This window comes from Zalophus californianus, chromosome 8 (genome assembly GCF_009762305.2).
Source record: "Zalophus californianus isolate mZalCal1 chromosome 8, mZalCal1.pri.v2, whole genome shotgun sequence".
NCBI lineage: Eukaryota > Metazoa > Chordata > Mammalia > Carnivora > Otariidae > Zalophus > Zalophus californianus.
The window spans coordinates 129,915,781-129,942,491 of record NC_045602.1 but is presented as its reverse complement, the minus strand read 5'-3'; the positions used below and the strand labels follow the sequence as shown (position 1 = coordinate 129,942,491).

The 26,711-nt window shown below is 52.4% G+C and overlaps 1 protein-coding gene across 6 annotated transcripts in view; it reads left to right on the top strand.

The window, feature by feature from the left end:
- The window catches only part of NFATC2 (nuclear factor of activated T cells 2), a 137,614-nt gene that overhangs the window by 94,185 nt on the left and 16,718 nt on the right, over nt 1–26,711 (top strand). For all 6 annotated transcript variants that reach the window (XR_003524841.1, XM_027623363.2, XM_027623362.2 and 3 more), the window contains exon 9: nt 1,744–2,433. Coding sequence is in view for 5 of the 6 variants with exons in the window: in XM_027623363.2 (XP_027479164.1) it covers nt 1,744–2,433 (690 nt within the window). In the remaining variant the exon portion in view is untranslated. The remainder of the gene's footprint in view (nt 1–1,743; nt 2,434–26,711) is intronic.

Genomic DNA, 26,711 nt, shown 5'->3' with positions numbered 1-26,711 from the left:
AGGAGGGAGGCATGCGTGGACTTGTTGAACAACAACATGACCTCTGTCCATGTCTTAGATTTGCTCCTGATCGGGGGACTGAACCCTCCCTGAAACCTGCAGGATCTGTAGTGGACCCCGCTGTGGGTAGTCACGCTGTAGCCCTGTGGATTCCTGGGTAGATGGCCAGGCCAGGAGGTCTCATTCGCACAAAGTACGACAGCTCCCCAAGGCTGACACAGGCCTACCAGTCACCTTTCCAGGACTGGAAACCTATCATCTGAGACTATCATCCAGAGTATAATTTCTACCCTGTGACAGGGTCACATGGAGCCTCTCATGCCGGAAGCATGAGACCAAGGGGACCGTCCTGGGAGCCCAGGCTTGACGGGGCTTGGCTTTGGTGGAGTGTATCCAGGGGTTTGTCTGGTCTCTCTGGCCGTGGCACCATCCCAGGACTGACGTGACAAGCCGTGAGTGGCAGGGGCCTGCGGGGGCCCAAGACTATGGGAGACAAACTCTGGGAAGGTTCTAGACAGCAGCTCAGTGATCCTTGTTGTTCTATGGCACTCTCACCTCGTGCCTGTGGTCAGGAGGCCTCCCTGGGCCTGGCCTTGGCCCCTGCCTATATGAGCATGGCCTGAGTAAGAATTCAGTGCCCCTGCTCGACCAGGGACTGAGATGACGGGCTTTGAAGGGCACCTTGAGGAACGGTTCCTGGTTGGCGTCCGAGCTGCCTTTAGCGGCCGAACCGCCTTGCTGCCTCTACTTCCTGAGGCCTGGCGGTTCCCTGAACTTGATTAGCATGCTGTCCCCACTACATTCGCTCCAGCGAGGAGACTGGGTCCTCAGCTCCTGGGGCTGGCAATGCTTTAGGAAAGGGTGCTGGGGGAGGACAAGGTCTGGAGACCGTCCTAGGTGCGGAGATGAGCAGGTATGGTACCAGTGCTGGTGGGAAGATGATTATAGTAACAACAGCAAGCCCTGAGTGCTTACTGTATGCCAGTCTCTGTGCCAAGTACCTTTCGCACATCTCATTTCATCTTCCTAATAGCCCCATGGGGACAGGGGGTGTGCTTGTTACTGCCAGGTAACAGATGGGGAAACTGAGGCCCAGGCCAGCAGGTCTCGTTTCCCCCAGAATGCTACAGAACCAAGGAGATGGATCCACCCCCATTTGGTCATTTCCTGTTTCCTGAAAACCTCTGAGTGTCAACTGAATGCTAGTTGCTGTTTTAGGTGCTCAGGGACACAGCATTGAACAAAACAGACCAGAAAAATCCTCCCTTAGAGGAGCTGACAGTCCAGTGGGGGTGGGTTGTTCAGATAATAAGTAGGCACAGGAAAGATAGATTATTTCAGGTGGTGATAAGCATTACCAAGGACAGCAAGCAGGGAAGGGGGACAGGAGCTGCTTAGGGCAGAAGGGGGGGATGACAGAATTTTCCGTCAAGCCTTCCTCTCTGAGCTCTGCCCCTGGGAGGAGCCCAAGAACGTCTCAGGGCTGAGACAGGCCTACCAGCCGTCTCTCCGCTATTGGAAAGACGTACGGTTCACGTTCATCATCCAGGGTCAAATTTCTCCCTACGACAGTTACACAGGGAGGCTCTCGTCCGAGGCTAAGGCATGACGGAGCCCAAGTGTCTGCTCCCATCTCCCGGGACTCCCGAGGCCACGTTCCCAGCCACAGCCCACAACTAATCCTCTGCGCACCCCCGTGGCTCACTAAGAAGGGTGCACCCCGTGTGCTTCTCTCTCTCCCAGTCCCAGCCATCAAGACGGAGCCCACTGATGAATATGACCCCACCTTGATCTGCAGCCCCGCCCACGGGGGCCTGGGGAGCCAGCCTTACTACCCACCGCACCCGATGGTGGCTGAATCGCCCTCCTGCCTCGTGGCCACCATGGCACCCTGCCAGCAGTTCCGCTCGGGGCTCTCGTCCCCCGATGCCCGCTACCAGCAGCAGAACCCGGCGGCTGTCCTCTATCAGCGGAGCAAGAGCCTGAGCCCCAGCCTGCTGGGCTACCAGCAGCCGGCCCTCATGGCCGCCCCCCTGGCCCTGGCGGACGCCCACCGCTCCGTGCTGGTGCACGCCGGCTCCCAGGGCCAGAGCTCCACCCTGCTCCACTCCTCCCCGGCCAACCAGCAGGCCTCGCCGGTGATCCACTACTCGCCCACCAACCAGCCGCTGCGCTGCGGCAGCCACCAAGAATTCCAGCACATCATGTACTGCGAGAACTTCGCGCCCGGCCCCGCCAGGCCCGGCCCGCCCCCCGTCAGTCAAGGCCAGAGGCTGAGCCCGGGGTCCTACCCCACGGTCATTCAGCAGCAGAATGCCACCAGCCAAAGAGCCGCCAAAAACGGACCCCCGGTCAGTGACCAAAAGGAAGTATTACCCGCAGGAGTGACAATTAAACAGGAGCAGAACTTGGACCAGACCTACTTGGATGATGGTAAGACGCTTGCTTTTTCTCGTTGCCCGTAAGGACGGGGCCCCCGAAGCATCCCCCTGCCCCGCTCCCCTAGCAAGTTCACTGTGTGGCCTGCGTATCTTCCTTCACCCCTCTGGGCCTCCGTGTCCCCCTCTTTAAGGGGTTTGAAGAAGAGAACCTTTTAATGCCTCTCCCGACCCTGTGCCCAAATCCTTTCCCAGCAGGACTTTTGGGGCGGCTGGTAAGAGGTTTAGAGGTTTTGCTACAACCAGTGCAACAGAAAGAGCAAATGAGGGCAGTTCTGGCCAAAGGAGTGTCCCCAGGGTCATGAACTGGGGCGGTTTAACCGCTTCCACTGTCTTTGCATTGCCAAGTAGAGACCAAGAATAGATCAACCAAAAGGAAGGAAGGCGAACCTTTTATTACTGGAGAGAGAAAAAAAAAAAAAAAGTCCTGCTTGCTAGCCCTCTTTTGTGTATCTGGGGGAGGGTGAGTGGAGAGAGGGAAGGAGCAAGCTCGCTGAAAAGTGGAGCATGAATGGGGGGCTTGCAGGCAGGCTCCGGGCATATCTGTGCCATGGAGCCGCGGAACAGAGAGGCGCATTGACGGGAGGGAAACAGCGGGCTTCCGTTGTGGTGAGCCGGGCTGCTGGGGTGGTTGGGCCAAGGAAAAGACTCAGGGCGGCTTTGTGTGAGTCTGTAGGTGCCTGAGTTTGTGGGCGCGGGGGCGGGGAGGGGGGACCAGCAGCTGGAGGGTCGTCTTGGCGGAGTGGCGGGTGCGACGGTGGTCTGTGATCTCAGGAAGGAGGGGCCCCGCTGTGCTAGAGGACTCACCTGGGATCAGCCAGGTGCCGCTGCAGGACAGAGAGGGCGGGGCCAGCGGAGCTGCCCCTTCCCTCCCCCCCCCCGCCCCCCCGCTCCTGGGTTGGGGGGGGCGCCAGAGAAAGGAAAACAGGTGGTGGTTCTTAGTAGAAAGAAAACCTGCACCCCTGGCTGCCATCTGCAGCTCCAGCTTCACCTTTTATAGGCAGCAGCAAGTGATATACCCTGAAACGTCAATTACTTCAGAAAATTTACTTTCGGGAACCCAGCCAAGTAATAGGAAGTAAGGCCAAAAGCTTCCAAATGGCCACAGCAGTTATCATAAAAACCAGATACTGAGTATCTGACACTTCGGTGGCAGGAATCCTCTGGTACTTACTCAGAGACTGTTGACTTTTACTTTTTGCGAAGTTTTGACAGTCTGGGTGATCTGGGGGTTCCAGGATTTCTGGTAGTTTCTACATCCTCTCTCTAGTAAAACTATTGATCACAGACTTCCCCCAAGGTGCATCAAGCAAAGATGTCTTCGGCCCCTTAGTATAGAGTCAAACTGTCCTTGCAAGGCTGACCTCAGGGTGTTGCTGTGTCAATAATTGATCTGTCTCATCCTGAATATTCAGACACAGGTTGAGTTAGGGTCACTGTGCTCGGTTTTAAAAGGGAGACCCAAGTGCAATCCATCCTTGAACAATTTACACTCCAGATGGTAAAGATAAAATTTTGGTTGCTTATTTGAAAGGGGGCTATCTTGTAGAAAATCCATTTCATGTATAATGCCGAATGCGAGCGGATAAATGAAATGTGGCTGTAACCAGACCTCTCTCCACACACGAGCTTGGGGGATGTGTCACGGTTGAGGTGCTTTCTAACAAAATGTCTGAGCGGGCCCAGGTAACTTGCCCTAGCTGACTCTGTGTCTGGTGGTTGGTTTGGTCTCCCAGAGCTAGATGTGTGCCAGCCCCTCCCTCCTGTCTGTCATTCCACGTTAAAGACAAACAGTGAGGGTCTCTGTTAGAGATGGCAAGTTAGTCCGTGCCCTGGCTCTTAGGGATCTCTCAGTATCCAGTTGGTCATGACTCACCTTTGAGGGTCCGTCATGGCCCTAGACCCACAGAAGTGCTTCCTGTGTTCACAGAAGCCTGAGTTGCGGACAAAGCAGCTGAGGATAGAGACCCTTTAGGGCCTCCTAAATGCCTTTCTGAACACAGGCAGGTTCAAAGTCATGGTGAAAGTGAGCTCTTGGCAGGTCAGTAACATGAGTCGGCCCTAAGGATGTCTCGGAGAACTGAGTGCAGTGAAATTGCTTCTCCTGATGGAGACTTTTTCTTGAATACTTTCTGCACACGCCCAACTCCATGGGATTTTAGGAGATATTCTCTGAAGTGAGGGTTCCATGGCTTAAAAAGGTAGGAAAAAAAAAGAATCTGTAAAACCAAGTTTTAAAAAACTTGTTTACTGCAGGACTTCTCAGTGCCTTTACTGAGACACTGTATTTAGGCATTATCAATCTCTAAAACGAGAGATGTAGTCCTTTCTAGAATTACTCAGTCACACGTAAGACAACGTGCAACTCCAGGGGGTGCCGGTCACACTGCCTTTTATTATTCTCTCTGTGAATGGAATCCTGGAGTGGTACAATAAAGGCAGGCCTGGAACCCCTGTTCCCCAACATTCTGGGGAAATAACCTTGAGGGAATTTCGGAGTTCAGAAGCCCAGTACTGCCCGCATCCCATACGCCTGTATTCATGCTTCTGCGTTCTGTGGCTTCACGTGGGGCCAGAGCAGGACAAGGCAAGAGAGTAATTTCTACCTGTGTGGCTTCCAAAAGGCAGCGAGGTGGCTACTGGGTAGATGTTCAGTACTTGACTGGCAGTGTCCCCAGGCCTCTGTGCAACCCAGGTCCAGCCGGCGTGGCCAGCCGTGCCCCGTGTAAGCCCCAAACAGCACCGCCACTGCGGCTCCCAGGAAGAGGTATGTGCCCTTTGGTCTCCCGACCGCTGAGATTTCAGACCCCTCCAATGGAACATGCTCGGATTCCACTGTTGGCTTCGCGGATGTGGGATTCAGACTTCTCAGTTGACTTCTGACAGGCAAACTGGAAATCCCTGGGTCACTTCTCTAGTCCAGTTGTGAGACATCCTGGGCTGGGAAGCTCTTTTTCTGTGCCTTTTACGGATTACGCCAAGGGGGCCCTGCCCACGGAAGCCATATCTGGCTGCCCAACCAGGAATCGGCATGTGCTTCCAGTGTGCGGGGATTTCTCACGTGCCCTTCATGGGCCTTGGGATTTGGGCAGAGTGTGCTCTCCTTGGAAAGTTCGAGAGAGCAGGCTTAAGTGTTTCGAGGGTCAAGGGAACGTTCCTCAAGCTGGAAAAGGAAGGGGTCCCCAGCAGACTCAGGTCCACACATAACAAATCATCTTTGAAGTTGAACGGGCCACTTGACTGTGATCCCTGGAAGCCCCCATGTTTGGGTTTCTTTTCCTGACCCTTCAAGCATGGTCCAGAGGGTCCTGTCTGGGCCTTCCACCTGACTCTGTCATGTTGCATTCCTGCACATAGACCGTCTGTCTGGGCCCCACTTTGTCTTGGAACTCTAAAATGCAGCTTCTGCTTTCCCCACTCCAAGGACTTGAGACATTTTCAAAAAGTCTCATTTTGAGCTGGCAACATAAGTGAAATTCCAGAGCCACGTGCATCCCCACCCCTTCCTCTCCCTACGCTCCTCCACCTACACCAGGCACTTTCTGTAGTTTTTCAGAAAGGTAGGCTTTGCACACGCACTCCCTTGTTTTTTCTCTGCCCTACAACTTCCTTGTTCTGAAGACCCTGGTTTTACCTGGAAAACACCAGCAGTGAATGAATTCTTCCCTCCTTCCCTTCCTGCCTCCACCCTCTCTCTCTCTCTCTCTCTCTCTCTCTCTCTCTCTCTCTCTCTCTCTCTTTAGCCCCCCCTGCCTGTAGGCTTCCCTCCTTCCCTCTGTCCCCTCCATCCTGACCTTCCTGCGCTCCCCCTGCAGCTCCCTCCCACCCCTAGGTAGTGGCTGGTTACCTACTGTGTGCCTGGCGCTGTTCTGGGACTTGCGTACACAGGCGAACAAGTCAGATGAAGTCCTTGCTCGTGTGGGGTAATTTTTCAGTAAAGGAGATAGACATTAGTATGTAAGGTAATAAGCGTATTTCAGACGGTGATAAAAGGCCGTGAGGGAAATTGCACAAGGTTAGGAGCGAGAGTGTGGCCGGACGGGGGTGGTGTTGGCCCCTGAGACCCAGTGCACGGAAAGGCTGCTGTGGGGACAGCGTGGGCGGGTTTTGGGCAGTGCAGTGTGATTTGATTTACCTTTTAAAAAGATGACTCTGACCGTGTTTGGAAAATGGACCACAGGGAGGCAAGAGTTGGCCAACGGGGGCTTTACTTTGTTCCAGACAAAGCCAGATACAAAGAGCGAGAATCTGGCAGCAGGCGAGTTATGGAGGGGTGACGCATCTTACAGAAGGTTGCGTGACACGTCCTCTCACTAGTGCGATGACTTAAAATGGGACTGGAATTGTCAAAACGGGACTGGTTCACAAGTAGCTCTTCGATTGCCGCTGCCTGGAACGATGGGGGGGCGGGTGGCCGTGCCTCATCGGCCCAGGGCACTTGGATCCGGGCAGGTAGGGAGGGTGTGTGCCGCACAGGCCCAGGCAGGGGAGAGGCATGGACAGGCTCCGGCTGGGTGCCACCCACGGCACAGTCTCTGCAGAACCAGGGGCTCTCGGGTCATCAGGCCATCTCACCACAGGCTCCGCATGGCGGGCCTGTGCCATCCGCCTCGAGATTCAGCCACAGACGAGAGGACTGAGGGACAGGGGGAGGCTTGGGACTCTCAAAGGAGTTCCTCGATCCCATTCTGGAAATGTCTTGGGGAGAAAGGATGTGGTCTCGGTGACGCTGGAGTGTCCGCCAGTGGCTCGGGAGGACAGCAGATGGTGTGCGCGCACGCGTGCGTGTCTGTGAGCATTCCTACAGGTGCAAAGAGCAGAGACCAGTCTGGTTTTGGATCTGCGTCTCTGGTCTTTGTGTGAACTACTTAAAAAATCATTTGTTGTAATACATTGAATGAATTTGAATCTCTCTCCACATATTTCAGTATCGAGATACATGCACATTCAGAAATGAGTCACGTACTCTGATTAACCACTTGGACCATGCATGACATGGAATCATGGTAGCACCCCAGCAGCCCCCATGGGTCCCCCCTCCTCTGTCCCATCCCGCGGCATGGGGTCACTGTCCTGCCCCCTAACCCCAGAGATTCGTTTTGCCTTTCTGTATAGAAGGAAATCATACAATGGTGCTCACGGGTCTCGGCTTCTTTCCATCAGCCGCGGGCCTGGGCAATCCAGAGATACCGTTGGGTGCAGTCGGGGTTCGTTCATCTCATTGCTGTGGATCGTTCCACTGAGGGACCATCCTGTCGTCTCTGCACCCATGTTTCTGTCGATGGACATTTGGCTCATTTCAGTTTTATGAATAAAATTTCTGTGAATTCTTCTTTGGGTGCCCACACACGCGGTCAGGAGTAGACCTTTGCCAGACACTCTTCCCAAGTGGTCGTGCCAGTTTATCCGCCCACGGCAGGCATGGGTGGCACAGGAGGTCGTCCGAAGCGTGGTTCGTGCTACTTGGGGTCTGCCCTCACTGCTGATGAACATGCCTGGTGGTGGGGGGTCCGGGCTGCAGACCCCGGGCACACCAGGCGGGTTGGGTCTCAGCTACCGACACTCTCCCAGCCTGTTTTCTCACTCGTGAAAACTTCACCTCTCGCTCGGATACTCAAACTGCCAAAGATGCACGAAGATTTGAACTTGGAGTTGCCAGCCAAGGACATAAGTCTCTTGAAAGATGTCCAGCGCTCACTCTTGGCTCCATTAATCACAATCGTGATGATCACAGTAGCTCTGCTTCCCTTCAAGTTTCTCGTGGCACCGTCTCCAGGCTTACCTTTATCTTGGCCCCTGTGGCCTCTTTTTTGGTTTGACAAGAATATGCAAAAAGCAAGTAGGAAAAGCCTTAGGAGAAAGCATGGATCTGTCACCGGTTTTCCGGCAGCAAAGAAACAGTGTAGATGTTCTGTTCACCTCGGGGGCCAACACAGTCCCAAGTTTCACGGTCCCAAGCTCCCCCACCCCCCAACCCAGGGAAAGACCTGGCCGGGAAGGTGAGCACTGCTGGCCTGGCCCAGGGAGGTCAGGTGGGCGCCGACAGCTTCCTTTCTCCCCTTGGAAGAGCCACTCGGGCACGGGGGGAAGGGCTGCGCGCACCCCTGTGGAATTCTCCATGGAGGTGGCTGCTTAGGGCTGGCAGGCAGCGCGGAGCCTAAGGGTCAGCCCCCCTGCAGAAGCCATGCAAGGCAGTGGCCTGCCCTCATGCTTTCTGTGTTCTGCATCTTGTTTTCATCTTCCCCTTGCCTTGCGTCCAGTTGTCAGTGTTTGCTCAGCGTGACTCCCTGCGACGTGAGACACCAGCTTTGAGTGTCCGCTCCACCGCTGACTTATGCCCTCGGGCAGGTGACTGCCTGACTGTGCCCCCACCTCCCTGTCCATCCCGTGGACACGATCCCCCCTCCTCCCTCCTGGGGCTGCCGTGAGAAGTGTGTGAGTGGATACATGCTAGAAGGGTGCTTGGCGCAAAGTAACGTTCCATAAACGTTAGCGGCTGTTTTTGTTTAGGAGCTTAGCGGACTTCTTGCAGAACATGGCTTACATTTTTTAAAAAGGGTGTTTGCATAGGAAAATAAAAAGTTGGCTATTTTGGTCTTTGGGGATGGGGACCCCTAGGCCCTGTCTCCTCACATGGCACGGGCTCAGGGGGCCCTTCCCAAGCTACCTTCTGGGGACCTCGGCGTGTTTGCCTGCACGAGGAGATGATGCCATCTGCCCGAGGACTGCTGGAGAGGCCAGTTAGCGTGGCCCCCGCTGTGCTCCCCTGGCAGAGCATGGACCAGTGGCCCAAGTTTTGCTAGCCGTGCATTGGCAGAGGGGCCGAGGGAGTCGGAAGCTGGACCCACCAGCGTGTGAGAACCCGGCCAGGGAAGAATGGACAGAGGGATGAGCAGGAAGAGGGGAAGGAGCTGAGGGGGCCAGGCACAGGTTTGTTCAGCAGGTCAGGAATCTTTCCTGGGGCTGCCCAGTGCTCACGGCAAGCCTGTGACAAAGCAGCTCCTGTAGGGGAGGGGAGAGGCGTGCACAGCCCATGGTCAGCCTGGTGCTGCCAAGAGCGGCCCATGGGCCGGGCCACTGCATCGGCCCCAGGAGGGCTGGGGGAAACACGGGGATCGTGGATTCTAGTGAGGACCAAGCAGAGTGGTTGCCTGGAGGGGCAGCCCAGAGGCCACGGACGCCTCGAGAGTCGGCTTCTGGTGCCTGTGGATCAGGGTGGTGCTGTTCACCAGAAACCAAAGCCAACTTTAATTCACACGGCCACCCTTAGTGGGTGCCAACAGAGTCCCGCCCTGGCTGAGGTCTTTGGTCAGCATTCTTTCTTGAAGTTCATTTGAAGATGTTTATATTTTATTTAGGCAGTATGTTCACATGCTTAACAAAACCATATAAAAAGATCCGTCCAGCGCAGTCTTGCTCCCATTTCTGCCCTGCCCACCCCCCCCGCCCCCGCCACCGCCTTCTAGAACAGCCTTTCTCAACCTCATTTTCTTTACCACCACCCTCTCCAGCCAGGCTCCTTTTGCAGTTCTTTCCTATCAGTGCCCCCATGAGTGTCAGTCCCATAGATACACTGTATATCTGCTTATGTACCGTGGCCCTTTGTAGGGCCACAGACTATCATGATATATAAGATTTCTTCACTCCCTAAGATCCAGTCTTCACCCCCTTGGGAATGCATGCTATGGAGTTTCTTTATGTAATCATAGGCAGGTGCAAATATGTCTTCCTATATTCCTCCTTCCTTCTACAAAATGTTGCAGATCTACTGCCGGGTCCCCCGTGGATGGGGAGTTGGGTGTCTCTTGTACAAACAGCACGTTTGAATCTGTCACTTGCTGAAGGGGCGGGTGGGTATGTCAGGGGCTGGTTCTCAGGAATGGGAGGGCTGGTCTGAGGGTCCAGCCTGGATTCGGGGGCCTGTGGGGTGGAGAGTTTCTGGGGTCATCCTGCCTGACTTGCTTTCATTCTGGCCTCACCACTTCGCTCTTGCGTGGCCTGAGGCAAGTAACTTACGATGATGGCCCCAACTCTGAGGGTTCTGGTGATAATGGAAAAAGGGAGCCTCCTTGGAAGGAAAGCACTTTGGCCAGTACCTGGTATGCACGGTGAATGCTCAGTAGTTATCGGAATACTTTACCCCCCGCCCCCCGCATCATCATCATCATCATCATCATCATCATCATCAGTTCTGGGCCATTGCTATGGTCTGAAATATTTGGGTCCCCACAAAATTCATATGCTGAGGCCTAACTCCCAAGGTGATGGTATTAGGAAGTGTGGCCCCTGGGAGGTGCTTAGGGCATGAGAGCGGAGCCTCCTGAATGGGATTGGTGCTCTTATGCAAGAGACCCCACGGAACTCTCCCTAGTTCCCTTCTGCCATTTGAGCTTATAGGGGAAGACAGCTGTCTATGAGGAAGGGCACCGAATCTGGTGGTGCCTTGATCTTGGAACTTCTCAGCCTCCAGAACCGTGAGACATAAATATTTGCTGTTTCTGAACCACCCAGGGGCTTGTTATAGCAGCCGGAACAGACTAACACCGCCATGCAGGTAGTCGGGGCCGAGCTGGGCTTTGAAGAAGAACCCAGAGGCTGACTCAGCCTGTGTCCTTATGACTTTGCTAGGCTACTTCTTGTGAATTCAGCAAAGGATATTTAGAGTCCTACTAGGAAATTCCAAAGTCCAGGAAACTGCTTGCCTAGAGACGAGCCCACAAAATTCCCAAGGGCTACTGCTGGAAGATCAATTAATGAGCTAATAGCAGGTCTGCATCCCTCTTTCAGGAGAGGGAGCATCATGTAGGTACCTCCGTAGTGGCATCTTTATTTTGCCCCTCTTGATATTTCCCCACCTTCTAAGAAGCTCAGATTTCTCGCTGTGCCACTTAGGTGTCCTTTGATCCCAAATGATGTGTACTTTGTGTTGCTAGCTCATGTAAATATAAGGAGCCACCTTCCAGTGGAGTCCAGACCCAGAAATCCTCAGCCATCTTTTTGAAATTCTGCAGTGCAGATGTTTCCAAAGGAATGTGCTCTTGCATTTCAAGGTCAAAAGCTCCCAAACCACAAGAAAGTCCGTTCTCAGACTCGCTGTCCACTCAGCCCGCATTCCAGAGCAGCATCTGACTCACAGAGAGCAGACAGGGCCCAATAAAGAGGACCGAGAGAGACATCACTTGGTGTCATCAGATGGCCCCACAGTCATCCACCAAAACCCACGCTTTTAGCTGTTCTGAGTCATTTGTGTGGCTATCATTTCTACCTCCAAGTGAGGTTATTGTCTTGTGGTAACAAGTGAATATCCTTGTGCAGGAATAAGGTGATCAGTAAAACAAGATTTATGGGTAGATCAGCACCCAAACCTGCTTTGAAAAGCTCTTCTCTGTTTTCATGCTTACTAGCAGAGAGTGCAGAAATGCTGAGGCTCACTTCCTCCCTAGCCAGTGTGCTGGGCATGCCGGAGACTTTGCTCCTTGCAGGATGACACAGTGACTGTTGTGAGCATCTTTACATGGAGGGCTGTGGTTGTGGTGGCTCTTTACTCGCCCCAGGCCACAAGCCAAGATAGTCCAGAAGTTTTGTATTAAAAAATACGAAACTTCACAGTATCCGGGCTAGCTGTAATTTGTTTCTCTCTAGAAAAGTAGAGCTTGAAAAGCAATTTAGTTGTTTGAGGCTCTGAGTTAGATGCATGGCCATTAATCAAATCTTCTTTTAATGCTGCCTTTTTCTCTGTACCCCCCACCCTTTCCCCCATCAAGAAACCCATTGCAGATAAACAGTAGAGCTTTATTTACCCAGAAAAAAAAATCTTTTATGAAATAGCCCTGGTTTCACTCCATTCTGTAGAGTTGAGATTTGGGTGCATGTTGTTTTTTGTGGCCTTTGGGCATAGTGCTGGACTCTTCTCTTGCCCTGGGCCCGTTCGGCTCTATTTTAGCACGAATTTTCTTTTACTTTTCACCCTCTCAGGAAAAAAAGAGGGGCTTTGTTCTCAGGGAATGATGAAACCATTTCTCTGGCCCTTCTCCATCACATTCTGGACACCTCTTTAATTTGTTAAACCTGAGGATCTGGTTAAGCTGAGCCTGGGCCTATAAAGGCAGGGCAGGGGCCTGTTTTGCCCATCCAGGATGTCAGGAGTCTTTTCCTGGGCAAAGTCAGCAGCAAACTGAGGCTTGAGATTCAGGAACGAAGTCTGTTCAGGTCCTCAGCAACCAATCCTGCCACTTTAAGGCTTTGGGATGACATCTGCCTCATCTCTTTCAACGGCCGTGAAATCGGATCTCTGGCAAGCAAAATGGAGCACTTCCTGGTCATTTGACAATGGACGCTGAGCACCCTGACTTGATTTTATGATGGGATTGTCTGTTGCAAGTGGTTTGGACTTAAGTTCCAGGCGTTCTGCAAACCAGCAAATGGGTTTCATCTGAAGCCTGTTAGTTCCGCCATCCCAGGAAAGTTGAAAGGACACTCCCTGGTTGTTAGTTTCCAAAACTCTGGACAGAGTGGAGGTTCCGTTGCATAAGCTGACTTATGTGGACGACGCCTTTGAAATGTTCCGCAGCCGGTTCTTATAGATTTCTGGAGGTTGACGGTGTCTTTTTGAATTTTCAGCTTTACTGGATGCCTAAAAAAGAATTGACCCAAAGTTGATTAATGCACCCTTTCCACTTCTTACAGATGGATCGAGTTGTGGTCTGCTTCAGTACTTGGAGGAGGGGCGGCCAGCTGGTGCTCCATGGGCTCCATCTAGCCTGCAGATATTTTGGTTGGCCCACACAGTATTTTAAGAAATATTTGGATTAGACGCCAACGTTTAAAAACCAGGAGATTGCACATAAAAATACAGATTTCAGGCTTTCCTTGGAAAATCCAAGAATTGGCCACCCTGGGCCCCACGTTCTGCATGGTGGCTAGCTGGAATCAAAGTCAAGGCTGGCCTACTGTAGAGACCACGTCCGTTAGAGCACATACCTGCTCTCATCTGCAGCCCCCCACCCCTCCCTCCTGTCTCCTGAAGATGGATGCTGTGTGTCTGCTGTGAGTGTGAACTCACTCAGTCAAGGTTTCTTTCTGACCTGTTAGGCATTTGAATTGGTGACTCCTCTTCTGGAAGGGCCACTCCCATCCGTGGCTGCCTAACTCAGCACTTGGTAGTCGGCCGCACTTAGGAGGTGTTAGCTCCCTCCGTCTTTCTTCTTTCTCCCTCTTTGTAGCTGGGGGTAAGATTTTTTTTGTTTAAAAAGCTTTTATTATGAAATATTTTGAGTATACACAAATCTAGAGTAGCACAGTGTACCCACGTACCCACCACTCAGTGTCGACGGTTATCAACTCACTGCTGATCTGGTTTCTTCCATACCTCCAATCATCTCCCACTCCCATTTTGTTGTAGTATTTTGAAGCAAATCCTAGACATCAGAAATCCCAGATAGCAGAACCATATCATTGCATGTGTAAATATGTGCTATGTATCCCTAAGAGGAAAAGATTCTGCAAATACTCCTAATATTCTTAGCATGTATGAAACTTCGTGAAAATGCTTTAATATCATGAAATATCCAGTGTTTAAACTTCCTGTTGTCTCATACCTATCATAAAGAGTTTTTTTTCCCCCTTTGTTTTGTTTTCATCATTTTATAGTTGGTCTGAATCAGGATTCAGACCAGGCCCATACCTTGTAAGGTGGGATACCTTGGTTTCTCTAAGTCTGCTTCAGTCTAGAGGTCCCCCCCCAGAACTGTTTTTATTATTATTATTTTGTCATTTATTTGGTAAAAAATCAGCTTCTTTATCCCATGAAATTTCTTACAGTCTGGCTTTTTGCAGTTTTATTCCCAGGGTGAGGATCAGCATCGTCATCCCCCCGTGTTCTCCATTTCTTGTAAATTGGCAATTGATTCTAGAGGCTCAATTGATTCAGGTTCCACTGTTTTGGCCAAGATGGCCTCATAGCTGGTGGTTGGTCCTTTTGTCAGGAAGCATATGATGTCAGGTTGCTTCTCTTTTGGTGATGTTAGTAACTGTCCCATAGTGCCTAGCTCCATGGATTCAGTGGTGCGTTAATGGCAAAATGGTGATATTCTGTTCTAAATCTGTCTTCCCTTCCTCTTCTGTTAGTTGGAAAACTTCTATAAAGAGAAATGTCCCTTCATCAACAATGGTAGAATTCATATAGGCAAAGAGGGATGAATGCTTGATTCTTTCCCTTTATTTACCAGTTATTAAAATAATGGGTCGGTTCCTTAACATCCTCCAGGGGCAATCAATTAGGGTTTTGTGTTTTTGTGTGTGTGTGTGTGTGTGTGTGTGTGTGTGTGTGTGCCATAATGAACTCATAGATTTAAACATAATTGATGTTTTAAGATTTTAATAGACTTTGGGTAGTTCCTTTTGTCCTCAATATTTGACGGACCTCAATAATATGACTTCCTCTCCTTTCTTTCTCTGGCTTAGCAATGTGCTTTTTCTGAGGTGTTGGGGAGGAAAGAATCCTACATGTAGACTCAGGGTTATGATCTCTACATGTGTGAAGGGGAAATCATAAATTAGCACTTGCATGCCAGCTGACGGAGGTGTTCCTCAAAGCATTAAGGAGTCTTTAGCTTCAGAACAGTTGGAGTTTGCAGGGCAGGAGAAAGTTATGTATTGATTAGGTATACAGGGCTCCTGTAACCAGAACCTGAAATTAACAGCAGCTTAAACAAGATAGATGCCTGCTTTCTTACATAACAGCACAGGCATAAGCAGTCCAGGGCTGGTATACTGGCCACGAGGTGCCAAGGCGAGGCTCCTTCTGTCTTATTCCACCATTCTCAGGGTGGTGCCCCCATCTGCATTGTCCAAGATGGCTCCTGGATGGAGATGAGGGTGGGGACAAGGAGGAGGAAAGGCATGCCCCTTCCTCTCAGCAGGGTAACCTGGTAGGTGATCTCTTACATCCCTTCATCTGACACCTCATTGGCCAGAGTCATGTCATGTGACCACACTGAGCTGCAAGGGAAGCTGGGAAATGTAGTTTTAAGGATTTATATTTCCCAATCACAAAACCCGTTACTCTGGGTGACAGGAGAATAGATTTCGGGTCTCTGCACATGAAGTGTGATCGTAATGGGAAAAGAGCTCCAAAAAAGAGGTTGGATATTTTGTAATCTTTAATGTTCTTGGGAGTTTCTTCATCTATTCTACAAGTATTTATTGAATGCTTCCCATGGGCCAAGTGAGGTTTTTAGGTCCTGCAGACACAGTCATGCATGAAACAGATGGAATCCCTGTCTTCATGGAACTTACCTCCTAGTTGGGGAAAGAAACAAACAGTTAAATAGATATTATAATGTCCAATGGTCATAGCACTATAAGGAAAATCTAAAATAGAACGAGGCCTCAAATGTCCAGTTGCTGATTCTCCCCAGATTCAGGGACTACTTCTCCTCAGTCCAAGAACCCCCAGAACATTTTCTTATCTTTTGGCCTGAATCAAGTTTCTCAACCTCAACACTATTGACATTTGGGGCTGGATAATTCTTTGTGGTGGGGGCCGCCCCGTGCACTGTGCACAGATGTTTATCAGCATCCCTGGCCTCCACCTACTGGATTCCAGCCGCCCACCTGCCCTGCCCCAGTTGTGACAGCCAAATGACCCCTGGGCATAGAGAACTGCCACTAGTTAAGAACCAGCGGTCTGAAGGATTTAGTGCCCGGTTCTGGTGGAAACAATGCCTTTCTAACGTTGAATGTTGACCAAACTATGTGGTTTTTTGGTACGTGGGGGCCCGCTCTAGAAAAAGCCTTTATTTGTAGACTGGAGAATTCTTAGATCTCTCGGGGTGTGTAAAGCCACCAGGAGCTAGTTTCTCGCTGTGTACCGTGGATTTACTGGGGAATGCCCAGGACAGTGGCTTCAGGGTCAGATGCTGATGAGTAGTTGAAGTCGAAGGAAGCTTGACTTGGAGCCTGCTTTGCCTCCTCCTTGCTTGTGGCCTTGGGTGAGGCATGTGTGAAAAGTGCCCCACAAAAAATGGGGAGGGCTGGTAGTATGGGTACAGCCTCCCTTAGCATGGGGTTGGTGGGCTGGCGACCTCAGGAAGCTGCCAGGAGCCATCTTGTTTGCTTCTGATCGACTGCTTGCCGATTCATTCATTCCTTCTTTGAAAAGATATCCGCTGGGCACCCACTGTGTGCTGGGCTTTGTGCTGGGTGCTGGAACACAGCAGTGAACCCAGTGGATGAGGCCCCTCTTCTGACGGTCTCTAGGGGAGAAAATGTTCATCAAAAATCAACCAATAAATAATGAGACTTTCAGCTGGGGCTAAGTGCTCTGAATAGAATAAATGAGGTGATGGTGGGGGAGGGAGGAACTTCAGATGGGGACAGCCAGGGACAGCCTGCTTGAGGAGGTGGCCTGGCCCTGAGACCTGGAGGAGGAGGTACAGGAAGGGAATTCCAGGCAGGTGGAACAGCATGTGCAAAGGGCCAGAGCTGGGGGGAAACCTGATTTGTGTGGAGGGCAGAGAGAGGTCTCGGGTGGCTGACAGCCACGGCCAGGAGGTGAGTGAGAGGGAGGTTTTGCGGGTAGGCTAGACCACCCAGGGCCTCAGAGGCGCACAGCAAGAGGTCTGGATTTGATTCTGGGAGGGAAGGGAAGCTGTTGGCAGGTGGCAGGGTGGGGTGTGTGTTTGCTAGGCTGGCAAGTACAGGAAATAATTATGACAACAGTCTCTCGCACTTCATGAGCACGCTTGGAAGGCAGAGCCTAATTATCATCTCCCGTCACAGCCACGAGCCCAGGCCGAGAAACAAGGGGAGGGTTTGTCTCAGTCACAAAGCTAGAGGCCCAGAGGGGCTGTCAGAGGTGCCCGCACATCGATGACCTGAGAGAGTCATCTAGATACAGTTCATAAACAGAATGGAGCTTTGATCTTGGGCCTTTTTGCTCCCTCCATCTGATGAGACTCCAGAAAACGGGCCTTCACGGCAGACCCGCCAATCTGCCTGCCTCCTGGACACCCCCACGTAGATGCCCCACGGGATCCGATGCCCACCCAACTCTGTCCCTGTCTCCCCTGTCCGTAGGGCTGCCTAGGGAATGTGGGGGTGTGGCCTTCGGCAAGTTACTTAATACCTGTGACCCCAACTTCCCCATTTGTAAAAGGGGGATCATAACAGTGCTTTCGGTTTAAATGACGGACACGTGGCTGGTGCGTGTAACGGGGCAGCCGCGGTAGGCACTTAGCAGGGAGTACCTGGCGGCTCGTCGTCTCCCCTGTCACCATCCTCATCTGTCCAGAGCCAAGGAATGGCCCATCCCTCCATCTGGGATATGCCAGCCCTTCGTTAACGTCCTCTCGTCCGTTCCAGGTTGAAGCCATCTGCTCAGACACCGCAGTGCGCCTCGTCTCAGGGCCCCCGGCCTGTCCGCCAGACACCCCCCCCCCCGAGTGAGGGGCGCGGGTGTGGGTTGCCGTCTTGTCCTCACTAGCAGAGCACCAGAAGCAACTCATGTGCCTCTTAATAAGACACAGTTCCCGAAGAGGGTGCTGAGCAGCTGAGACAGGAGTTGAGGGGAGACCTCTTCCTGTTTTGTGTTTTTATACTTACGGATTTTTTTCTTCTTCTTTGCTATCTGCACGTATTCCTTAAGAAAATTGCAAAGAAAAAAAGAAAGAGAACACAGTTCGGGTCTGAGAAAGGATCCTGCAGGCTTGTACAAGAAATGGGGGTTTCGAAATGGAAAGCTGTTAGTTCTGCTTACGGGTGCATCTCACCATTTGGACGCGAAGTTGTCCCTCTTGTCCACCCCTCTCAGCTTTGAGTGGAGGGTGCCATGTGCCTGTGCCGAGACTTTCTTGCCTCTGAACTTGTGCGCATATCATAATCTCCGCCTGGAATGCCATCCCCTCCCTCTTGTGCCTTCTGGAGTCCGGCCAGTGTTTTGAGGCTCTGCCCAGCTCTCTCCTCTCTGCAGCAGGGAGGGGTTCTCCTCCTCCAAGTCCTGGAGACATGCACGGCCCCTGGCAGATGCTGTTCATCGCTATACCTCTCAGGGGTTTTCTGTTTTTTTCTTCCTGGCTCAAGTCCAAGTCTCTGCGTGGGAAGGACTACCATCTCTGACTTGTCTGTACCCACAGCTTCCCCTGGGATGGCTTTGCACATAGTAGGTCCTTGGCAGCATTTGCTCATGGCCCCCCTTTGCTCCAAGCCTCACCCAGCTCCCTGCAGCTAAGACGTAGGGAATTGAATGAATATCTGAGAACAGAATGGACATCATATGCTGCCTGGCTTTTAAGTGATGTAAAACTGTTCATTCTAAAACAACAGTAATACTTATTTTTCATAATAATAGTAGCTAATACTTCGATGGCACTCATTGCGCGCCAGGCACTCTGCTAAGACGTTACTGTACTAACTCATCTAACCCTCACAACAGCTCATGAGGCAAGTACTTTTATTTACTCCCATTTTACTTTTTTTTTTTTTTAAGATTTTATTTATTTGACAGAGAGAGACACAGTGAGAGAGGGAACACAGCAGGGGGAGTGGGAGAGGGAGAAGCAGGCTTCCCGTGGAGCAAGGAGCCCGATGTGGAGCTGGATCCCAGGACCCTGGGATCATGACCTGAGTCGGAGGCGGACGCTTAACGACTGAGCCACCAAGGTGCCCCTATTACTCCCATTTTAGAGGTGAGGAAATTCTAGCCCAGAGAGGTTAGGTGAGTGACCAAGGTCACACAGTCAGTGAGTAAATGCCTAAGTCGTTCTTTCTTTGTTTTTGAGGCAAGATGCTACATCTTTCCGTGGGAGTTCAGGCGTGGAAATAAACAGCCCTGTGACATCTGCTAGCAAGGTTTGGTAGTGCCTGAAAGCGGGGGACAGCCTGTGTCCCAGTCCCAGAATCAGGCCTCATCGGGAGGCCTCATCAGGACAGCTTTGGAATCTCGAGCTGTGCGGTTTTGCGTGGGGAGGGAGGGGGGGAGTCTAAATCCAAAGAGCTGCAAAGTGGAAGTGAGGAATGTTTAACAGAACGCCCATAAAAGAAAGATGTCGGCAGTCCCCATCCAGCCTTCACAGCAGTGTTTTCACAATACTCAGTGTGAGTGATGGGGGCATCTCCGTTGTCTGGCACGCCAGGGCCTGGAGCTTCGCGAAGCAGCCTAGAGCCTCGGCCTTGACCGTCCTGCTGGGACTGCGCATGCGCGGGGAGGCAGCGGCCCGGCGGTGGGCTCCCGCCCAGCGCCACGCTCCGCCGGCCTCGGGCTCTGCGGGCCTCCCCGCGTCCTACCGGCCGGGCAGAGGCCGCGGGGCCCACGAGAACATCGATTTCTCGCCTCCAGCCAGCCGCGCTGCCCGGCGCTGGGCCATCCTGCGGTTGTTGGGACAGCAGAACCCAGTGCCATGGAAACGATTGTGCGAGGCCCGAGCAGGCTGCCCGGAGAGAGCGTGTGCGCAGTAGCCTCGGCGCGGCCCTCCAGCGCCCCGTGATTCTGTTGTGCTTGGCCGGGGCCGGCGCTGGGCTCCGCAGTGCTCCTTCTGCAGGGAGACCCGCGATCCCCTTCCCTGTCCGCGCCAAGAGGCTGGCCCAGCTGGCACACGCTGTCCTCTTCTCTCTGCCGGGGCTGCCCGCCAGCTCCCGGCTCCTCCCGCAGATAGCGGGTCCCCGGGGCCCAGCTGGCCGAGAGCGAGGTGGCCGGGGACGCCCGGAGTGGGCATCCGAGCTGGCCTGGGCTTCCCTCTGTAAACAGCACGGTGTTTGCATCCTGGGGCTGGCCAGGGCTCTCCTCCCACTGTGGTTCCAGGCGTTTCTGTCGGTGGGGGGGGGGGGGGGCGGAAAACAGAAACCAGCCCTGTGTTCTCCAGGCTGCCAAGCTTCTGAGAAGTTAATGCCTCAGCCCAGGAACTGGAACCCTCTTCTCCTGCCGACCCCTGGGGACCCTTTCAGAGGCAGGTACCAGCTCCCCCACCCTGGCTGGCTTCTTGTTTCGCTGTGATCAGAGAGAAGGTTCTAGGGATGGTCTCCTGCCCCATCTGCCAGCTGCCATCCCTTTACTCAGCGGCCCATCCCCTAACCCAACTCCAGCTGTTGGGTGCGCAAGGCCTGGGGCTCACCCCAGGACGGTCTCTTGGCACTTGACTGTGGCCAGAACCACCCTGGAAAGAGCTTCCTAAATTCACACTCTAGCTTACAGCCCTGGAGCCCTTGCTGCTCTAAGGGGGTTGTTGGCTTTTCAGGGGCCCCTCTGTGTGGCCAGTGTTGATAAAGGGACAGAAGTAAAGCACTCTGTTTAAAGTCATTCTTGCTGAGGTGGGAATGCCTGATAAGATCCGGGCCCCCTCCTGTGTGAGCTTCACATTTCCGGAAGGGGCTCATTCACGCCAGCAGGTCTCTTAAGGAGAAATGGGACGGGGTGTTTTCGTGCGGAGGTTGGCACCTCCAGTTTCTATTTTGGAATGTTTGGCGTCCTGGCCCAAACTGCTTGCCCTTGAGTCTGTTCCATTCAGCACTTCTGCTGAGTGCCTACTGTGTACCAAGCAGAAAACAAGTCAGAGGGCTTAGTAACTTGTACTGTGGTTTGTAGTAAGGCGAGTGTAGGTGGGTGTGTGTGCGCACATGGGTGTGCATGGGCTCACAACCGCGCACACCAAGGAACAGCCCAGGAGCCTGTATGGGCAAGAGAAAGCAGTTGGCCTAGTCCGGTTCTCCTTGGACTTCGGGGTTAACTCTGATCACTTTAGGCCCAAACAGAAAGCTCTGTCTTTACCATTAAACCGAGGTTTATGGGCGAGGCAAGAGTGCAGGGTAGGGTGGTGTTCAGTTTGCGCCCTGGCGTCACCGCCTACATTTAAAATCCTGGCTCGGCCACCTGCTGGCTCTGTAACTCTGAGCGAGTCCCTTCAGCTCTCTGAGCCTGACCTACAAAATGGGAATGTAATAACATCTACCCGTGGGGCCTTGTGAACACTGACTGGTCAGCTCATGTAAGATGTTGTGGGACAGGACCTTGCAGCCACCAGTCACTGACACCCGTGACCAGCCAGGTAAACTGACAGGTGCTGGACGAATGAGGGGAGGTCCCCGGGCTGTGAATCTTGCAGCCTAAGGGAGAGTAGGGATAATACGTACAACAGAAACGTGTTTCAGATGGTGAGGCCATGAAGGAACAGGGGCTTCGAGACACAACAGGAAGGCCTCTTGGAGGAGGTGGCCTTCTCCTGCTCCAGGTGTGCTCATGGCCCTTCCCCATACCCTGAAGCGTGCTGCTTCCTGCTGCTCTCTGAGCACTGGGTCATGTGGGAGGCAGCAGGGAACGGGGCTCATCTGTCTTCCTTGTTCTTTGGCTCTATTCTCTACCCCCTCCCGCTTCGTCCCTTGCCCCTTTCCCTCCCCCACCTCCTTCCTTCTCTGCCTCGCCCCCTTTCCTTCCTTCCTTCCTTCCTTCCTTCCTTTAAATACCAAATTGCTTTTATTACCTATATGTATGATATAAACACAACAATACAAATATCGTGTCCCTACCCTGAGTTTAAAGAAAAAGAACATAACCACTGCCTCGTAGCTCTTCTGTCTTTAAAAATTTTGTAATTTGCACACCTTTCAGTTAGGTTTCTCTACAAGATGGCTCTTTAAAAAACTTTTCTCTGATTTTCACTGTCACAGTGAAAAACGAGTAATTCTTTGATATCGAACCCCATGCTCAAATTCTCACGTGTCTCCTAAGTGCCCTATTTGTTTCTCTCTCTCTCTCCCCCTCTCTCTCTCTCTTTCTACAGCTTGTTTGACTCTGGAACCAAGGCAGGGCCCACATGTTGTGGTTGTTTGACGTGTGTCTGTGTCTCTTTCCTCTGCTCACGTCGCCGTGCCCTTTCCCCCCATTTGCTGTCTTCCCGTTCGTTCGAGGAGCCAGGTGGTTCCTTCGCACATCGGCTGGTTCCGCACATTGAAGCCCCACATGCCTCTGACGTGTTGCTCCGTCCCCAGTATTTCCTGCAAGTCAGTAGCGAGATCAGGGGTAGGATCAGATTCAGCCTGATGTTTCGGGGGAGGCCACCTCACGAGACGCGGTGTGTTCCTCCCTGTGTCTTTCCTGCGGGGCTCACAGCCAGGGGTGTATCCTCTTCACCGCCCACCCCCCCCAACCCCGACCTTCGAGTCATCGCTGTCCTCAGTTCTGTGTCTGGCACTTCCTTTTCTTTCTGACATTTCCACCTGTTTGATTCTCCACACAGTACATTTAGTTTTGCCTGCTTGTGAAGGTTACGTCAGTGGAATCATTCTGTAAGTTTTCCGCAACTCACTTCTCCCCTCAACCCTGAGATTCGGATGTTGTCATTTTGGTAGCTGGCATGCTTTCCTTTGCTCTGCTGTGTAGTATTCCATCGCAGAGCTCCTGCACCCATCCCCCCGGGAGACCTTTGGCCGTTTCCAGATTTCTCCCCTTTGCTTGTTATAGGCAGTGCCTTCTGGAATACTCTTTCTCTGTCTCCTGGCATACACACAGGAGTTTCTGTCGGGTTATGCCACCAGCTGGAAATGCCAGGTCACTGGGTGTTCACAGGTGCCACGTTAGTAGACAATACCAAATTGTCTTCCCAAGTGGTTGTACCAGTTTGTACTCCCACCAGTGGCACAGAAGTGATGGCCCGGCTCCACATCCTCCCAACATTTGGTACGGGAAGATTTGTAAGTGGTTTTGTATAGCTGGTATGTGTGAAATGATACCTTTTGACAAACCGAAATGTTTAATGTAAATTTCTTTTCTGAAAGGTGTGACCTTTTTTGAGTGTAGTTTGGGGTGGCGCTACCCCAAATGTGTCATTGGACCAGAGCTTGTTAGAAGTGCAAATTCCAGACCTGGTAAATCAGAAACACCAGCATGGGGCCCAGCACTCTGCTCTTTACAGGCCCTCCGGGTCATTCTGATGCTCCTCAAGTCTGAAGGACGGGTTTAGGAAACATGTTCCCACCCGATGACTTAAAGAGCCTCTCCTATATTGCGTTCCAATATGTCATAGTCTTACTTTCCACCCTCAAGTTTGTAACGATTTTGTGTCCAGTATAAGGTAAGGTTCTCATTTCATTGTTTTCCATATGGATATAACTAGTGGGCCCAGATCATCTGTTGAGAAGTCCATGTTCTCCCCACGGGCCCATGATCCAGGGGTGGTGGGAATATCATTTCCATGTGAGCCTGGGCTTCCTCCTGGTCTCTCGGCTGCGTTTCATAGACGAGTTTGTCTGTCCCTGGCGACGGTTCTTCACTATAGCTGCTTTGGAGATGGTCTTGGTTTCTGGGAGGGTCAGTCACCAGCTCGTTGTTCTCCAGAAGTGTCTCTGCTACTTGGGGAGCTTGGCTTGTCCATGGACATGGTAGAGTCAGCTCGTCAGGCTCCACAGAATGGCACTGAATCTTTACATTGACTTCAGATCACTGAATCGCTAGCTCAAACAGGAAAAAACAGACATTGTACAGTATTGCATTTTTGTGGAGTTTTTCTAGAACCTGCTCAAGGTCACCCTTCAGAACAGGAGGAAAGAGAGAGCCACCTCACGCAAGGGTTCACGGTCATTCCTAGCCACTGACCCTGCCCCGTGGCCTGGGATGAGCCTCATGAGCTCACGATGGCTGTGCCACCTGCCTCCCCCCACAGAGCTCGGCAGCCTCAGTGGATGTGTGCTCAGGGTCAGGAAGATGGAGGGCTTTAGTTGGAAAGTCTGGCCGTCTCATACCTAAGAGTCTCTGGTTTCCTGTGGTTATGCGACTCTTAAAACCTGCCTCCTGCAAAGGTCTTTTCAGGGGCAATTTCTAGCCACATCCCAGTTGGCATAAGAAATGGGCTCAGGATAGAGATTTCCACAGGTGGACATCCCCCTTGGAGTCAGACCTAGTGGGAAACCAAGGTTCGGAGTTCCAGATTCCACAGTCCTTGTCTTAACCCCATTTGAGGCATGGTGTGGGAGGCTTGCTGTGTCCACGCTTGGTCCTTGGAGAGGGAAGTGGGCCCCATGAAACTTTGGAGCCAGGATTTCACTAGCTAGAGGGAGCAGGTGGGTGACCACACGACCGAAGCTCAGAGGCCTTGGCTTCTCCCTACAACAGCAACCCCTGATGTGTCACTACTTCTCTTGGGATCTGCTCTAAGGGACAAGCATTATAGTACTCCGTGCTTGGCCATGGTGAAGTCAGCACTGGGTTTGCCAGTACTCAGAGCCAGAGTTTATTTATCCATTTTTTCCTTCTTTCATTTAATCATTCCTCCGATAGCTATTTATTGTCACTACTGGGAACACTGCATGAATGAAAACCTCAAAGGCCCTGCCTTCATTGAGCTCACAGTCTAAATGATAGAACCAAGTAGAGCTACATGCTTAAAAAAAAAAAAAAAAAAAAAGGCAAAGCAAGGGGAGCAGGAATAGAGAGTGGTGGGAACAGAGACCTGCTGTTCTAGTAACAGGAAGTATCCCAGAAGAGGAGACGTTTGGCAGAGAGCTCAATGAGACAGCCTTATAAATATCTAGGGAAAGAGCATCCTAGGTAGAGAGAACAGCAAGTGCAAAGGCCCTGGGGTGTAAGTATGTTTGCTGTGTTAAAGTGTGGGAAGGTGGGCTGGGGGGATCAGAGGGGGATCAGGAATGTGAGGAAGAGAAGTGTATTCTCTTTGATCTTAAAGGTGTGGACTTTCCCGGGCCAGGGAGGATCCCTAGGTCCCGGGAGTGGGTTAGTGTCTAGCTGGAGGAAAGTCCTTCAGAGTGGAACCCAGTAGGTGTCCACAGTACCCCGGCTGCTGCTGTGGATATCTGCGGTCTGGCAGCCACTCACCTATCACCCTCTAGGATCACCTGGATGTCCCCATCAAGCCCCTGACCAGGGAGGCTAAGATGGTTAAACTTTTTTTGGAGAAGGGGTGCCTTATGTGCTCTGCAGATGGCCAGAACCCAAAGCCAGAATCAGATCTATGTCATGGGAAGGTGTGAGTTCCATGAGGTCCAGAAACACAGGTTGCTGGTGGTTTTGTGGGATGTGAGCTGAAACGTTCCTCTTTTGCTGGAGAATATCATCAACAAGAGCCAGCCGGGATGCCTCCCATCGTCGCTGGGGAAGCCGCCATCTCTCTCTGAGCCCCGGGCCTCAGCTCTGGTTTCAGTCCTGTGATGTCCTCGTACCCTGTCACTTTTTAGACATGCGCCCTACGCTTGACATTGCGGTCCCCGGGGGGGCCAGGCCCCTCTTTGCTCCTTAAATCTCACCCTCCCCCCCCCCGCCACCGGCTTAACTAGAGTGAACGACATGGTTAGCTCACGCCATTTTCCCTCAAGTACTACCTGAGTGATTTGTACCATGTAACCCTGTTAAAAGTTGGGGAATCTCAGGGACTAGTTTTTGCTCAGCATTGCCTTTGGAGAAGCAGGTTCTGGCTGCTGGATGATAACTGCAGAAGAATTCCCAACTTGGCTGCAAGCTGAGCCGTCTTCCCCATCTGCTGGTGACACGCCCTCCTCCCAGTTAGCACCTTGGCTTCCGACTCAGAACCCGAGCCTCACAAGTGCCATGTTTACTCATCCCGAGAGCTGGGGACAGTTTGGTGCCGTGTGGCATTTTTCTCGTAAGCTCCGAGGTCTTGCTGGTAAGCTGTCTGGGCGGCCGGGTGCTGTGCGGGCCTGATGCCTAGGCCGGCTTCCGGAGGCCTCTGGTTTGCAGAGCGTGGGTGACTCACAGGGCTGTTCTGCATGTCGCTGGCCTGGTGCAGCCAGCGCACGGTGCAGGGTGGCCCTGGAGGGGCCCCTCTCGGCAGGATGTGAAAACGCATTTCTGAGAGCACGGCCGACCTCAGACCCACCCACTCTGAAAATGCAGAAATAGCTGCCAGGGTGAAAGTGCTTTGGTGTAAGAGGGTGGCCGTCCAATCGGCTCAGTCTGTTAACCAGATGCTCTCTGCGCAGTGGGCGAATACGTACCAACACCCGGAGTTAGACACTTTCGGTGAGCGCGGCATCGTGCCCACTGGCTGCAGAACACAGCATCCTTCTGGGTGACATGTTCTTATGCCCATTCTCTCGATGAGGAAGCGGAGCCTCGGGGAGTAACCCTCAGTGCCTGCAGAGTGCCCATCATGTGCCACACAGGCTATCGGAAGCACCTGTCATGTGCCGACTCCTTGAGAACCTCCGCCATTGTCAGGAACGGTCTCTGTCCGCCTTTTACAGGGGAGGTACAGAGAGTGCCGGGGCCTGCCTTCGGGCCGTGGCGGGATGTGGCAGGCTGGGATCTGGACCCAC